Below are 16016 nucleotides of genomic sequence, written 5' to 3' on the forward strand. Positions count from 1 at the left end.
GGGACACTCCTCTTGCTTTGCAGAGGGCTGTGTTCTTGTTGTATCCTCACACGGTAGAGACGGGGAGAGCCAGCTATTGACTGATTGAAAGAGAGAGAGAGGCCTCTCTTATGTTTCTTCTCTTCTTTTTTTTTTTTTTTTTTTTTTTTTTTTTGAGACGGAGTCTCTCGCTCTGTCGCCCAGGCTGGAGTGCAGAAAGGCAGTCTCGGCTCACTGCAAGCTCTGCCTCCCGGGTTCATGCCATTCTCCTGCCTCAGCCTCCGGAGTAGCTGGGACTACAGGCACCCGCCACCACGCCTGGCTACTTTTTTTGTATTTTTAGTAGAGACGGGGTTTCGCTGTGTTAGCCAGGATGGTCTTGATCTCCTGACCTCGTGATCCGCCCACCTCAGCCTCCCAAAGTGCTGGGATTACAGGCGTGAGCCATCGTGCCCGGCCTGTTTCTTCTCTTTTCATTATTTTTTCTTTTTTTTTTTTTTTTGCTTTTTTTTCTTCTCTTTTCTTGTTTTCTTCTTGTGTTTCTTCTTAAAAGGGAACTAATCCCATTCATGAGAGCCCCACCTTCATGACCTAATCACCTCTCAAAGGTCTCATCTCTTAATACCATCCCATTAGGGATTAGGTTTCAACATATTAATTTTGGGGCAGACACAAACATTCAGTTCATAGTAACTTTGATCTTTCTCTTTCTTGATTTCTGTAGTTGGAATTCCTGAAAGCTGCCTTGACTCCTCCTAGAACAATGTGGGACATAAATAAACAAGTAGATGGTAATTAAAACATCTGACTGTTGGGTGGACACAAACTGGTCCTTTAATCCTAACCTCATACTAAATTTTAGCGTGATTCTCCCCTTGATCTCTGACCCTGGTCCTATACTGACTGCTAATCCCACATGGAGTGGGACAACCTACTCTCAGTTGACATGAATAGCTTATTGAGGGATTGGTTGTGCCAGATGCTAGTCTAAGTGTTTTACATTTATTCATGGATTTAATCTTCCCAATGGCCCTAGGGATAGGCATTATTGTAACTTCTGTTTTAGAATGAATGATTATATAGTCTTTTTATTTTTATTTATTTTTGAGACAGGGCCACACCTTGTCACCCAGGCTGGAGGGCAGTGCCGTGATCTCGGCTCCCTGCAGTCTCAACCTCTCAGGCTCAAGTGATTTCCCCACCTCAGTCTCCTGAGTAGCTGGGACTACAGGCACATGCCACCATACCTAGCTAATTTTTTTTTTTTTTAATTTTTGGTAGAGATGGAGTTTCACTATGTTGCCTAAGCTAGTCTTAAACTCTTGGACGATGCTTCTGCCTCATCCTTGCAACCAAAGTGCTGGGATTACAGGTGTGAGCCACCATGCCCAACTGTATTTTTTTTTTTTTTTTTTTTTTTGAGATGGAGTCTTGCTCTGTCGCCCAGGCTGGAGTGCAGTGGTGCGATCTTGGCTCACTGCAAGCTCCGCCTCCCGAGTTCATGCCATTCTCCTGCCTCATCCTCCCGAGTAGCTGGGACCACAGTCACCTGCCACCATGCCTGGATAATTTTTTGTATTTTTAGGAGAGACGGAGTTTCACCAAGGATGGTCTCGTTCTCCTGACCTCGTGATCCGCCCGCCTCGGCCTCGCAAAGTGCTGGGATTACAGGCGTGAGCCACAGTGCCTGGCCACCCAGCTGTATTTTTAAAGTATTAATTGAGCTTCAGACTCTGTTTGAAATAGATACAAATAATATATTAAATTAATTAATTCATTCATTCATTCACCAAATATGTATCGCGTTCCTGCTTTCTACAAGGCCAAGGGTCAAGTCCTGGGGATACCAGAAGACAAGGCAGATTCAGGAGGGGGCTCCAACCTGCAAAGCTGATGGCCCAGTTTCATCTCCTCCCCATCTGCTTCAGCTCAGTGGCAGCTCCCTTCCCAGGTAGGATATCGAGGGGTACCATGTTGACTTCTTAGTTTCAGGCAAAGGCCTTTTCCCAGACCCTCCTTCCCCTCTAGGGAACAGAAGAGTCAGGGAGGTGCTAAGAAACAGAAGTGAAACTTCATTAGATGATCTGGTGAATCTGAATGCATTGTCATCTTCAGAGCTGGGGGTGAAAGGGCGTGGGCTTGGCTACCACTTCTGAGAGCAGCACATGGGCTCTGCACAGGGGACAGGTGCTGGGGCTATGCCCAAGCTGGTACCAAGACCAGCAAGTATCCCTTGCATGTCCATCTTCCCCTTTCTCACAGGAAGGGCAGGTGGATGGGAACTCAGGCTGTTTTAACTTAGCTGTTTCCCTAGCAGCAAACTCAGCAGGTGTCAGCAACTATTTGTTGAATGAACAGATGAACCTCACTTGGGTTGCAAGCCCAGCTGGGCAGTTTAGCAGCTGTGTGGCCCTGAGAAAACTACTTTCTTCTCTGAGTTTTCCCTTTGTCATCCATCAAGAGAGGACGGTGAAACCTACTAGTGTTTATTCAGTATTTCAATCTTGTTAAAAAAAAAAAAAAAAAAAAAAAAGCACTTTTTTAAATGTAAAATAAACATAGATAAAGAAAATCACCAAGACAAATGTATGGTTTAAAGAGTTATAAAGCAAATATCTTTGTAACCACTGCCCAATTTAAGATATAAAACTTTGCAAGCACCCTCCCCAAGTTTCCCTTCCCAATCTTAGCCCCCTTACTCCCTCCACCATGAACTAGTAACATGACTTTTACAGTAATCACTTTCTGGCAATACTTTGTTTTATCACCTAAGTGTGTATTTCTAGATACTATTGCTTAGACTTGCCCACAAAGAAAAAGATACATCCTTGTAGTCCCAGCTACTCAGGAGGCTGAGATAGGAGAATCACCTGAGCCTAGAGAGGTTGAGGCTGCAGTGAGCCGTGATTGTGCCACTGCACTCCAGCAGAGGCAACAGGGTGAGATCCTGTCTCAAAAAAGAGATTTTTTTTTCTTTTGAGATGGAGTCTCGCTCTGTTGCCCAGGCTGCAGTGCAGAGGTGTGAGCTCGGCTCAGTGCAAGCCCTGCCTCCTGGGTTCATGCCATTCTCCTGCCTCAGCCTCCCAAGTAGCTGGGACTACAGGCACCTGCCACCACACCCAGCTAATTTTTTGTAGTTTTACTAGAGGCGGGGTTTCACCGTGTTAGCCAGGATGGTCTCAATCTCCTGACCTCGTGATCCGCCCACCTCAGCCTCCCAAAGTGCTGGGATTACAGGCAGGGAGCCACCGCGCCTGGTCAAGAGATATATCTTTAAAGCCTCTTTTATTTATTTATTATTTATTTCACTTTTTTTTTCTTTTTAAAGAAATGGAGTCTCACTTTGTCACCCAGGCTGAAGTGCAGGGATGCCATCACAGATCATTGTAGCCTTGGACTCCTGAACTCAGGTGATCCTCATGCCCCAGCCTCCTCGGTAGCTGGGACTACAGGTGCATGCCATCATTCATGCCTTGCTTAAGGTCTCTTTTAATCTATAAGTTTCCCCCTACCCTTTCTTTTCCTTATCAGTTATCTGTTTAGCCAGTAGAGTTTCCCACAATCTGCATTTTGCTGACTGCATTGTCACCACGCAGGTCTATGCGTTCCTCTGTCCTCTGTGCTTCCTGCAACTTGGCACCTGGACTCAGAGGCTTGATCAGACTTGGGGCCAGTCCCTTTGGCCACATTCTCAGTAGGCTTGTGTTTCATCTGGAAGCACATTATGTTGGATCATCCTCCTTTTATGTTGGCAACTGTTGATGCTCGTCATGGGTAAGTCTGTTAATTCATCGGGGATTGCAAAGTGGTAGCATTCCAGTCCTCTTTTCTTTTTCATGTATGAGGAGGAATACTTTTAGAAAGTGACACTCCCCCTCACTTACTCTGTTACTCAGTGGTACAATTCATTTAGGAAAGGCAGAATAAATGCTTGATTCTATTTACCAATGTTCAAGAGAATTAATTAGTTCTTTGTCATTATTTGAAAGAGACCAATAAGGTTTCTTTTCAATATCATTATAAGCTCTAGGATTTAACCATATTTGATGGATTACAATCAGTTATAAGAATTATTCTTTTTTGGCTGGGTGCAGTGGCTCTTGCCTGTACTCCTAGTACTTAGGGAGGCTGAAGCAGGAGGCTCACTTGAACCCAGGAGTTCAAGATCAGCCTGGACAACACAGTGAAACCTCGTCTCTGCAAAAAATACAAAAATTAGCTGGGCACAGTGGTGTGTGCCTATAGTCTCAGCTACTCAGGAGGCTGAGGTGGGAGGATTGCTTGAGCCCAGGAGGTTGAGATTGCAATGAGCTGTGATGGTACCATTGAGCCTGGGTGAGAGAGCGAGACCCTGTCTCAAAACAACAACGTGACGCTGGGGCATGAGGATCACTTGAGTTCAGGAGTTCAAGGCTACAGTGATCTGTGATGGCACCCCTGCACTCCAGCCTGGGTGACAAAGTGAGACTACATTTCTTTAAAAAAAAGAAAAAGTGAAATAAATAAGAGAGAGCGAGACCCTGTCTCAAAACAACAACAACAGAGAGAACAAAGAGTTGTTCTTTTTTTATTGACTTTTTTTTTTTTTTTTTTTTAGATAGAGTCTGGCTCTGTTACCCAGGCTGGCTAGAGTGCAGTGGCACCGTCTTGATTTACTGCAGCCTCCACCTCCCGGGTTCAAGCGATCCTCATGCCCCAGTCTCCCGAGTAGCTGGGATTACAGGCACACGCCACAATGCCCAGCCAACTTTGGTATTTTTAATATAGACGGGGTTTCACCATGTTGGCCAGGCTAGTCTCAAACTCCTGGTCTCAAGTTATCTGCCTGCCTTGGCCTCCCAAAGTGCTGGGATTACAGCCATGAGTCACCACACCCCGCCAAGAATTCTTTTTTTAAAAAAGTTTTTTAAAAATTAATTTAAGCCACAGTTTCTATAAGAATTACTCTTTTTGAGACCCAAATGGTCCCATTCTTGCCAGTGAAAGCCTCTTTAGGTTGGCTCTTGAGTCCTTTCGCTATAACCCTAGTCGTCTCTGAGACGGTCATCTCTGATGCCATGCTTTCTGTATGACAGGATGTACCAAATTCATCTGCATTCATAATGTTCTGCTCCAGACCTGGAATCAGCTTTTTCTCCAGGAAGTCCTTTTATTTTTATATATTTTTTGAGATGGAGTCTCACTCTGTCACCCAAGCTGGAGTGCAGTGGTGCCATTATGGCTCACTGCAGTCTTGACCTCCTGGGCTCAACTGATCTTCCCACCTCAGCCTCCTGAGTAGCTGGGACTATAGGCATGCACCAATATGCCCAGCTAATTTTTGTATTTTCTATAGAGAGGGGGTTTCTCCATGTTGCCCAGACTGGTCTTGAACTCCTAGGCTCAAGCAATCCACCTGCCTTGGCCTCCTAAAGTGCTGGGATTACAGGGGTGAGCCACTGTGCCTGGTCCCTTTTTATTTTTTTATTTTTTTATTTTTTTTATTTTTTTTTTTTTTTGAGACGGAGTCTCGCTCTTTCGCCCAGGCTGGAGTGCAGTGGCCGGATCTCAGCTCACTGCAAGCTCCGCCTCCTGGGTTCACGCCATTCTCCTACCTCAGCCTCCCGAGTAGCTGGGACTACAGGCGCCCGCCACCTCGCCTGGCTAGTTTTTTTTTTGTATTTTTTTAGTAGAGATGGGGTTTCACCGTGTTAGCCAGGATGGTCTCGATCTCCTGACCTCGTGATCCGCCCGTCTCGGCCTCCCAAAGTGCTGGGATTACAGGCTTGAGCCACCGCGTCCGGCCCCCTTTTTATTTTTAAATGGAAAATAGGGTTTCATGACCACTGTCTGGATGCTAGGGATGCAAATGGCTACTGATGTGGTTATTAGGAAATGTATTTTATCACACACACACCTTTCAGCCAGAAACCAGGAGGATAGCACCCTGAGTTCATACTAATACATCCAATTCACACTTAGGTTTTTCACTTAATCTTTTCTATATTACCTCTCTGCTTTCTTCCATATTGAGAATCAGACCCTCAATAATATAGGAGATGATAGAATTAAAACAATCTGCAATTACTTATTTTCTTTATCCCACATTACACACGCAATGGTCTCAAGATGACAGCAGTAATAGCATCAATAAGATAATTACTGGAAACAGTTTAAAACATTTTTTTTTTGAATGTGCTCTTCCCATTATTCCTATTTCAAAAGTGGTCTTGTAGGGCAGTGGTCCTCAACCTTTTTGGCATCAAGGACCAGTTTTGTGGAAGACAGTTTTTCCACGGATTGGGGTAGGGGATGGTTTCGGGATGATTCAAGTGCATTGCATTTATTATGCTCTTTACTTCTATTATTATTACATTGTAATAGATAATGAAATAATTATACAACTCTCATAATGTAGAATCAGTGGGAGCCCTCGCTTGTTTTCTTGTAACTAGATGGTTCCATCTGGGGATGATGGGAGACAGTGATAGATCATCAGGCATTAGATTCTCACAAGGAGCCTACAACCTAGATCCCTTGCATGCATGGTTCACAATAGGGTTCATACTCCTGTGAGAATCTAATTTGCTGCCACTGATTTGATGAGATGTGCAGCTCAGGTGGTAATGAGAAATGGGGATTAGCTGTAAATACAGATGAAGCTTCGCTTGCTTGCCTGCTGCTCAGCTCCTGCTGTGCAGCGTGGTTCCTAACAGGCCACAGACCAGTACCAGTCCATGGCCAGGGGGTTGGGGACCGCTGTTGTAGGAGGTGGAGCAAGATGGCTGAATAGAAGGCTCCATCTCCCCATCCCCCACTGGAACATAAAATTTAACAACTATCTATACACAAAAAAGCACCTTCATCATAAGAACCAAAAAGTGGGCGAGCACTCACAGTACCTGGTTTTAACTTCATACCGGTGAAAGAGGCAAAGAAGAGGGTAGGGAAGACAGTCTTGAGTTGCTGATGCCACCTGTCCCCATGCCATGGCAGTGGCTGTGTGGCGTGGAGAGAGAATCTCTGTGCTTGGAAGAGGGAGAGCGCAGCCATTGTGAGACATTGCACTGAATTTGATGCTGCTTTGTCACAATGAAAGTAAAACCGAACTGAATTCAGCTGACGGCTGATGATGGAGAGAATATTTAGACCAGCCCTAGCCAGAGGAGAATTGCCCAAGGGAGTTGCCCAACTCAGTGTATGGAACTTGAGTTTCAGCAAACCTCACCACCATGGGGGTAAAGTGCTCTGGGTTGTAAATAAACTTGAATGGCAGTCAAGGTCACAAGGACTGCAGTTCCTAGGCAAGTCCTAGTGCTGAGCTGGGCTCAGAATCAGTGGACATGGAGGGCACATGACCTACTGAGACACCAGCTGCGGCAGCTAAGGGAGTACTTGCACCACCCCTCCCCCAGCTCCAGGCAGCACAGCTTGCAACTCCAAAAGACACTTCTTCCTTCCACTTGAGTTGCGGAGATGGAAGGGTAAAGAGGACTTTGTCTTGCTTCTTGGAGGCCGGCTCAGCCACAGTAGGATAGGGTACCAGTTAGGGTAATGAGGTCCCCTTTCCAGGGCCTATCTCTGAGATGATATTTCTAGACACACCCTAGGCTAGAAGGGAGCCTACTGCTTTGAAGAGAAGGACTCAGTCCTGGCAGGATTCATTACCTGCTGATTAAAGAGTCCTGGAACCTTGAAATCCCAGCAGCGATACCTTGGTACCTATCATGGGCCTTGGGTGAGACTCTGAGACATGCTGGCTTCAGGTGAGACCCAGCACATTTCCAGCTATGGTGGCTATGGTGAGAACCACAGCGAGAACTCCTGCTTGAGTAAAGCAGAGGAAAAAGTAAAGGGGACTTTGTCTTATACCTTAGATACTAGCTCAGCCACAGTGGACTAGAGCATAAAGAGGGTTCTTGGGGTCCCTGGTTTCAGGCCTTGCCTTTTAGATGCCATTTCTGGACCTGCTTTGGGTGGGAGGGAAACCCACTGCCCTGAAGGATGAGTCCCAGGCCTGGGAGGGAAGTGTGGGAAGGATTACATCTTGTGGTTTGAGTGCCAGTTCAGCTGCAGTAGACTAGAACACCAGGTAGATTTCTAAGCTTTTTGACTCCAGCCTCTCGTTCCCAGACAGCATCTCTGCACCTGCTTGGGGCCTGGGGGAACTGACTGCCTTGAAGGGAAGAACATAAGCCTGGCTGACTTTGCCACCTCCTGATTGTAGAACCCTAGGGCCTTGAGCAAATATAGGCAGTAGCCAGGTAGCGGTTATAGCAGGCCTTGGGCAAGACCTAATGCTGTACTGGCTTCAGATCTGACCCAGCACAGTCCCAGCGATGGCGACAACAGGTGTGCTTGTGTCACTCCTCCCCCATCTCTAGGCAGCTCAGCACACAGAGAGAAAGTCTCCATTTGTTTGGGAGAAAGTAAGGGAAGAGAACAAGAATCTCTGCCTAGTAATCCAGAGAATTCTTCTGGATCTTATCCAAGGTTACCAAAGTAGTACCTCTACAACTCTGCAAGAACCACAGCATTACTGGGCTTGGGGTGTCCCTTAATGCAGAAACATTTGCAGTGACCAAACACTTAGATCACAACACCCAAGTCCCTTTGAATACGTGGAAAGCCTTGTCCTTCCACAATACTTGTCCTTCACAGTCTGGGCTTGCTTGTACCTGTCCACAAGAAAGGCAAGTACAAACAAACCCAGACTGTGAAGAGTACAACAGATACCTAACTCTTAAATGCACAGTCACTGACAAACATCCACAAGCATCAAGACCATCCAGGAAAACATGGTATCACCAAACTAAATAAGGCAGTGGGGACCAATCCTGGAGAGACAGAGATATGTGACCTTTCAGACAGAATTCAAAAGAGCTATTTTGAGGAAACTCGAAGAAATGCAAGAAAAACCAGGGAAGGAATTCAGATTTCTATCAGATAAATTTAATAAACAGATTGAAATAATTAAAAAGGATCAGGCAGAAAGTCTAGAGTTGAAAAATGCAATTGACATGCTGAAGAACGCACCTGAGTCCCTTAATACCTGAATTGATCAAGCAGAAGAAAGAATTAGTGAGCTTGAAGACAGGCTATTTGAAAATGCACAGTCAGAGGAGACAAAAGAAAAAGAATAAAAAAAGAATAAGGCATATCTACAAGATCTAGAAAATAGCCTCAAAAGGGCAAATCTAAGAGTTACTCAGCTTAACGAGGAGGTAGATAAAGAGATAGGGGTAGAAAGTTTATTCAAAAGGATAATAACAGATAACTTCCCAAACCTAGAAAAAGATACCAATATCTAAGTATGATAAGGTTATAGAATACCAAGCAGATTTAACCCAAAGACTACCTCAAGGCACTTAATAATCAAACTCCCAAAGGTCAAGGATAAAGGACCCTAAAAGCAGCAAGAGAAAATAAACAAATAACAAAAAATTGGGTTCCAATATGTCTGACCACAGACTTTTCAGTGGAAACCTTACAGGACTGGAGAGCATGGCATGACATATTTAAAGTGCTGAAGAAAAATGAGCTTTTTACCCTAGAATACTATATCAGATGAAAATATCCTTCAAACATGAAAGAGAAATATTTTCCCAGACAAACAAAAGCTGAAGAATTTCATCAACACCAGGCCTGTTCTACAAGAAATGCTAAAGGAAATACTTCAATCAGAAAGTAAAGGACATTAATGAGCAATAAGAACTCATTTGAAGGTACAAGACTCACTGGTAATAGTAAATACACAGAAACCCAGAATGTCATAACACTATAACTGTAGTGTGTTATACTGCTATTAAGTAGAAAGACTGAGAGATGAACCAGTAAAAATAATGACTACAAAAGCTTTTCAAGACATAGGCAGTACAGTAAGACATAAATTGAAACAAAAAGTTGAAAGCAGGGGAATGAAGTGTAGAGTCTTTATTAGTTTTCTTTTTGCTTATTAGTTTATGCAAGCACTATGAAATTGCTATCAGCTTAAAGTGATGGGTTATAAGATAGTATTTGCAAGCCTCTTGGTAACCTCAAATCAAAAGCATACAATGGATACACAAAAAATAAAAAGCAAGAAATTAAATCATACCACCAGAAGAAAACACCTTCACTAAAAGGAAGACAGAAAAAAAAGGAAAGAAGGAAGAGAAGACCACAGAACAAAAATAACAAAATAGCAGAAGTAAGTCCTTACTTATCAATAACATTAAATATAAATGGACTAAAATCTCTAATCAAAAGACGTAGAGTGGCTGAATGAATTAAAAAAATAAGACCCAATGATCTATTGCCTACAAGAAACATACATCACACACAGACTGAAAATAAAGGGATAGAAAATAATATTCCATGCCTCTTAAACCAAAAAAGGAGCAGGAGTCACTATACTTATATCAGACAAAATAGATTTCAAGACAAAAACTATAAGAAGAGACAAATAAGGTCACCATATAATGATAAATGAGTTAATGCAGTAAGAGGATATAACAATTGTAAATATATATGTACCCAACATTGGAGCACCCAGATATATAAACCAAATACTATTTGAGCGAAAGAGAGAGATAGACTCCAATACAATAATAGCTGGAGACTTCAACATCCCACTTTTAGCATTGGACAGATCTTCCAGACAGAAAAATCAACAAAAAAACATTGAACTTAATCTGTACTGTAGACCAAATGGACTTAATAGATATTTACAGAACATTTCATCCAGTGGCTGCAGAATATGTATTCTTTTCCTCAGCACATGGATCATTCTTGATGATATACCATATGTTAGATCACAAAACAAATCTTAAAACCTTCAAAAAAGTTGAAAAATGTATCAAGCATCTTTTTGACCACAATGAACTAAAACTAGAAATCAATAACAAGAGAAATTTTGGAAACTATACAAACACATGGAAATTAAACAATATGCTCCTGAATGACCAGTGGGTCAATGATGAAATTAAGGAGGAAATAAAAAAATTTCTCAAAACAAATGATAATGGAAACATAAAATACTAAAACCTATGGGACACAGCGAAAGCAGTACTAAGAGAGAAATTTATAGTTATAAGCACCTACATCAAAAAAGAAGAAAAACTTCAAATAAACAATTTAATGATACATCTTAAAGAACTGGAAAAGCAAAAGCAAACCAAACCTAAAATTAGTAGAAGACAAGAAATAATAACAATCAGAACAGAAATAAAGGAAATTGAAACAAACAAAAAACAATTCAAAAGATAAACAAGGTTTTTTTGAAAGATAAAATTGACAAACCTTTAGACAGACAATTGAAGAATAAAAGGGAGAAGACAAAAAAATAAAATCAGAGATGAGAAAGACGTTACAACTGATACTGCAGAAATTCAAAGGATAGCCCCAGCCCCGGACCCTGCAGCCGCTGAGATGTTGATGCCTAAGAAGAACCGGATTGCCATTTACGAACTCCTTTTTAAGGAGGGAGTCATGGTGGCCAAGAAGGATGTCCACATGCCTAAGCACCCGGAGCTGGCAGACAAGAATGTGCCCAACCTTCATGTCATGAAGGCCATGCAGTCTCTCAAGTCCCGAGGCTACGTGAAGGAACAGTTTGCCTGGAGACATTTCTACTGGTACCTTACCAATGAGGGTATCCAGTATCTCCGTGATTACCTTCATCTGCCCCCGGAGATTGTGCCTGCCACCCTACGCCGTAGCCGTCCAGAGACTGGCAGGCCTCAGCCTAAAGGTCTGGAGGGTGAGCGACCTGCGAGACTCACAAGAGGGGAAGCTGACAGAGATACCTACAGACAGAGTGCTGTACCACCTGGTGCTGACAAGAAAGCTGAGGCTGGGGCTGGGTCAGCAACCGAATTCCAGTTTAGAGGTGGATTTGGTCGTGGACGTGGTCAGCCACCTCAGTAAAATTGAAGAGGATTATTTTGCATTGAATAAACTTACAACTAAAAAACCTTAAAAAAACAAAACAAAACAAAACAAAAAAAAAGAAATTCAAAGGATAGTTAATGGCTAGTATGAGCAAATATATGCTAATAAATTGGAAAATCTAGAAGAAATGGATAAATTTCTAGATACATACAACCTACCAAGATTCAATCATGAGTATCCAAAATGTGGCCGGTTGCGGTGGTTCACGCCTGTAATCCCAGCACTTTGGGAAGCCGAGGTGGGCGGATCATGAGGTCAGGAGACTGAGAACATCCTGGCTAACGCAGTGAAATCCTGTCTCTACTAAAAATGCAAAAAATTAGCCGGGCGTGGTGGCAGGGCATCTGTAGTCCCAGCTACTTGGGAGGCTAAGGCAGGAGAATGGTGTGAACCCAGGAGGTGGAGCTTGCAGTGAGCCGAGATGGGGCCACTGCACTCCAGCCTGGGCGACAGAGTGAGGCTCCGTCTCAAAACAAACAAACAAACAAACAAAACCTGACTGAACCAGTAACAGGTAATGAAATAGAAACCGTAGTAAAAAGTCTCCCAGCACAGAAAATCTTGGGACCAGATGGCTTCACTGCTGCATTCTACAAAACATTTAAAGAACTAATACCAATCCTACTCAAATTGTTCCAAAAATAGAGAAGGGAGGAATACTTCCACACTTATTATATGTGGCCAGAATTGCCCTGATAGCAAAACCAGACAAAGACACATCAAAACAAACCACCACCAACAACAACAGAAAACAAAAACTACAGGCCAATATCCCTGATGAATTTTAATGCAAAAATCCTCAACAAAATATTAGCAACCAAAATCGAGCAACACATTAAAAAGATCGTTCCTTATGACTAAGTGGGATTTATCCCAGTGATGCAAAGATGGTTCAACATATGCAAGTAAATCAACGTGGTACATTGTATCACAGAATGAAGGACAAAAATCATAAGATCATTTCAACTGATGCTGAAAAAGCATTTGATAAAATTCAACAGCCCTTCATGATAAAAACCCTCAAAAAACCTGGGTATAGAAGGACATACCTCAACATAATAAAATCTGTATACAACAGACCCATAGCTAGTACCATACTGAATGGGGAAAAACTGAAAGCCTTTCCCCTAGGATTTGAAGCACAACAAGGATGGCCACTTTCATCACTGTTATTCAACATAGTACTGGAAATCCTATCTAGAAAAATCAGACAGGAGAAAGAAAGAAAGGGCATCCAAATTGGAAAGAAATAATTCAAATTATCTTTGTTTTCAGATTATATAATCTTTATATTTGAAAAAATCTAATGACTCCACCAAAAAAACTATTAGAACTGATAAACAAATTCAATAAAGCTGCAGGATACAAAAACACATACAAAAGTCAATAGCATTTCTATTTGCAAACAGCGAACAACCTGAAAAAGAATTCAAGAAATGAATCTCATTTACAATAGCTACAAATAAAACAAAATACCTGGGAATTAACTTAACCAAAGAAGTGAAAGATCTCTGCAATTAAAATGATAAAATACTGATGCAAGAAACTGAAGAGGACACAAGGAAATGGAAAGATATTTCATATTCATGGATTGGGAGAATCGATATTGTTAAAATGTCCATACTAACCAAAGGAATCTACAGATTCAATGCAATCCCTATCAAAATACCAAGGACATTCTTCACAGAAATAGAATAAACAATCCTAAAATTTATATGGAACCACAAAAGACCCAGAATAGCCAAAGTGATCCTGAGCAAAAAGCACCAAACTGGAAGAATCACATTACCTGACTTCAAATTATATTACATAGCTATAGGAATCAAAACAACATAGTACTGGCATAAAAACAGACACATATACTAGTGCAGCAGAATAGAGAACCCCTGAATGAATCCATATATTTAGAGAGAACTCCTTTTTGGCAAGTGTACCAACAACATACATTGGGGAAAGGACAGACTCTTCAATAAACGGTGCCGGGAAAAGTGGATATCCACATGCAGGAGAATGAAACTAGACTCCTGTCTTTCACCATATAGCAAAATCAAATCCAAATCGATTAAAGACTTAAATCTAAAACCTCAAACTATGAAACCACAAAAAGAAAACATTGAGGAAACTCTCCAGGACACCGGAGTGGTAAAAGATTTCTCAAGTAATAATAACCCACAAGCACAGGCAACTAAAGCAAAAATGGACAAATGGGATCACATCAAGTTAAAAAAACTTCTACACAGCAAAGGAAACAACAAAGTGAAGACACAACCCATAGAATGGGAGAAAATATTTGCAAACTACCCATCTCACAAGGGATTAATAACTAGATATATAAGGAGCTCAAATAATTCTATAGGAAAAATCTAATAATTCTATTAAAAATGGGCAAAATATCTGAATAGACATTTCCCAAATGAAGACATATAAATAGCAAGCAGGTATATGAAAAGGTGCTCAAAGTCATTGATCATCAGAGAAATGCCAATCAAAACTACAATGAGATATTATCTCACCCCAGTTAAAATGACTTTTATCCAAAAGACAGGCAATAACAAATGCTGGTGAGGATGTGGAGAAAAGGGAACCCTTGTACACTGCTGGTGGGAATGTAAATTAGTACAACCACTATGGAGAACAAGTTGGAGGTTCCTCAGAAAACTAAAAATAGAGCTACCATACAATCCAGCAATCCCACTGCTGGGTATATACCCAAAATAAATGAAATCAGTATATGGAAAAGATATTTGCACTCTCATGTTTACTGCAGCACTATTCACAAGAGTCAAGATTTGGAAGCAACTTATGTATCCATCAACAGATGAGTGGATAAAGAAAATGTGGTGCATGTACACAATGGAATACTATTCAACCATAAAAAGAATGGTATCCTGTCATTTGCAACAACATGGATGGAACTGGAGGTCATTAGGTTAAGTGAAATAAGCTAGGCACAGAAAGACAAACTTCCGGCCAGGCGCTGTGGCTCATGCCTGTAATCCCAGCACTTTGGAAGGCGGTGGCGGGTGGATCATTTGAGGTTAGGAGTTTAAGACCAGCCTGGGCAACATGGTGAAACCTCATCTCTACTAAAAATAAAAAAAAATTAGTTGGAGGCAGTGGCACGTGCCTGTAATCCCAGCATCTCTGGAGGGTAAGGCAGGAGAATTGCTTGAGCCCGGGAGGCGGAGGTTGCAGTGAGTCAAGATTGTGCCATTGTACTCCAGCCTGGCAACAGAGTGAGAGACTCCGCCTCAAAAAAAATAAATAAATAAATAAATAAAATTAAAAAAATATAAAAAAAGAAGAAGACAGACCACATGTTTTCACTTATCTGTGGGAGCTAAACAATAAAATGATTGAACTCATGGAGACAGAGAGTAGGATGGTTAATCGGTACAAAAAATTAGAATGAATAAGACCTAGTATTTGCTAGCACAACAGGGTGACTATCATAAAAAATAGTTGTACATTTTAAAATAACTAAGAGTAATTGAATTGCTTGTAACACAAAGGATAAATGCTTGAGGTGATAGATACTCCATTTACACTGATCTGACGATTACACATTGCATGCCTCTTTCAAAATATCTCATGTAACCCACAAATATTAATATATGCACTTATGGCCAGGTGCAGTGGCTCACGCCTCTAATACCAGCACTTTGACAGGCCGAGGCAGGAGCATCACTTGAGCTCAGGAGTTCAAGACCAGCCTGCAATATAGTGAGACCTTGTCTCTACAACAACAACAACAACAACAAAAAACAAAAAACCTTAAAAAATAAGCTGGGCACAGTGGTGTGCACCTGTGGTCCCAGCTACTTGGGAAGCTTCGGCAGGAAGATCCCTTAAGCCCAGGAGGTGGAGGTTGCAGTGAGCTGAAATTGTGCCACTGCACAACTACCTGGGCAACAGAGTGAAACTCTCTCAAAAAAAAAAAAGCACTATGTACCCACAAAAATTAAAAATAAAAAAAGTGGTCTTGTAGCTACATTGTCAGAGTGTATAGCCATTACCTGCTATATTTTCTCCTTTATAATTCTTATTTAGTCTTAGCTACATACATAACTACATGTTTGATGTTCACTACCAGTTTTTTAAATTTGATTTTTTGTCTTTCTAGTCAT

The 16016-nt window shown here is 41.8% G+C and overlaps 1 protein-coding gene and 2 long non-coding RNA genes across 3 annotated transcripts in view; 2 read left to right on the plus strand and 1 right to left on the minus strand.

The window, feature by feature from the left end:
- LOC119618572 (uncharacterized) overlaps positions 1-7247 on the minus strand; it is a 48537-nt gene extending 41290 nt beyond the window's left edge. Inside the window, exon 1 of the long non-coding RNA XR_005234954.2 lies at positions 6861-7247. This is a non-coding gene — a long non-coding RNA (uncharacterized lncRNA). The remainder of the gene's footprint in view (positions 1-6860) is intronic.
- Positions 1-16016, plus strand: part of LOC103246010 (uncharacterized) — a 48898-nt gene that overhangs the window by 21711 nt on the left and 11171 nt on the right. The window lies entirely within an intron of this gene.
- On the plus strand, positions 11326-11948 carry LOC103246003 (small ribosomal subunit protein eS10-like). The gene has a single exon (XM_037982777.2). It carries the CDS (start codon positions 11368-11370, stop codon positions 11863-11865), a length of 498 nt encoding a protein of 165 aa, XP_037838705.1. The 5' UTR covers positions 11326-11367; the 3' UTR covers positions 11866-11948.

The sequence above is a fragment of the Chlorocebus sabaeus genome, chromosome 2 (genome assembly GCF_047675955.1).
Source record: "Chlorocebus sabaeus isolate Y175 chromosome 2, mChlSab1.0.hap1, whole genome shotgun sequence".
NCBI lineage: Eukaryota > Metazoa > Chordata > Mammalia > Primates > Cercopithecidae > Chlorocebus > Chlorocebus sabaeus.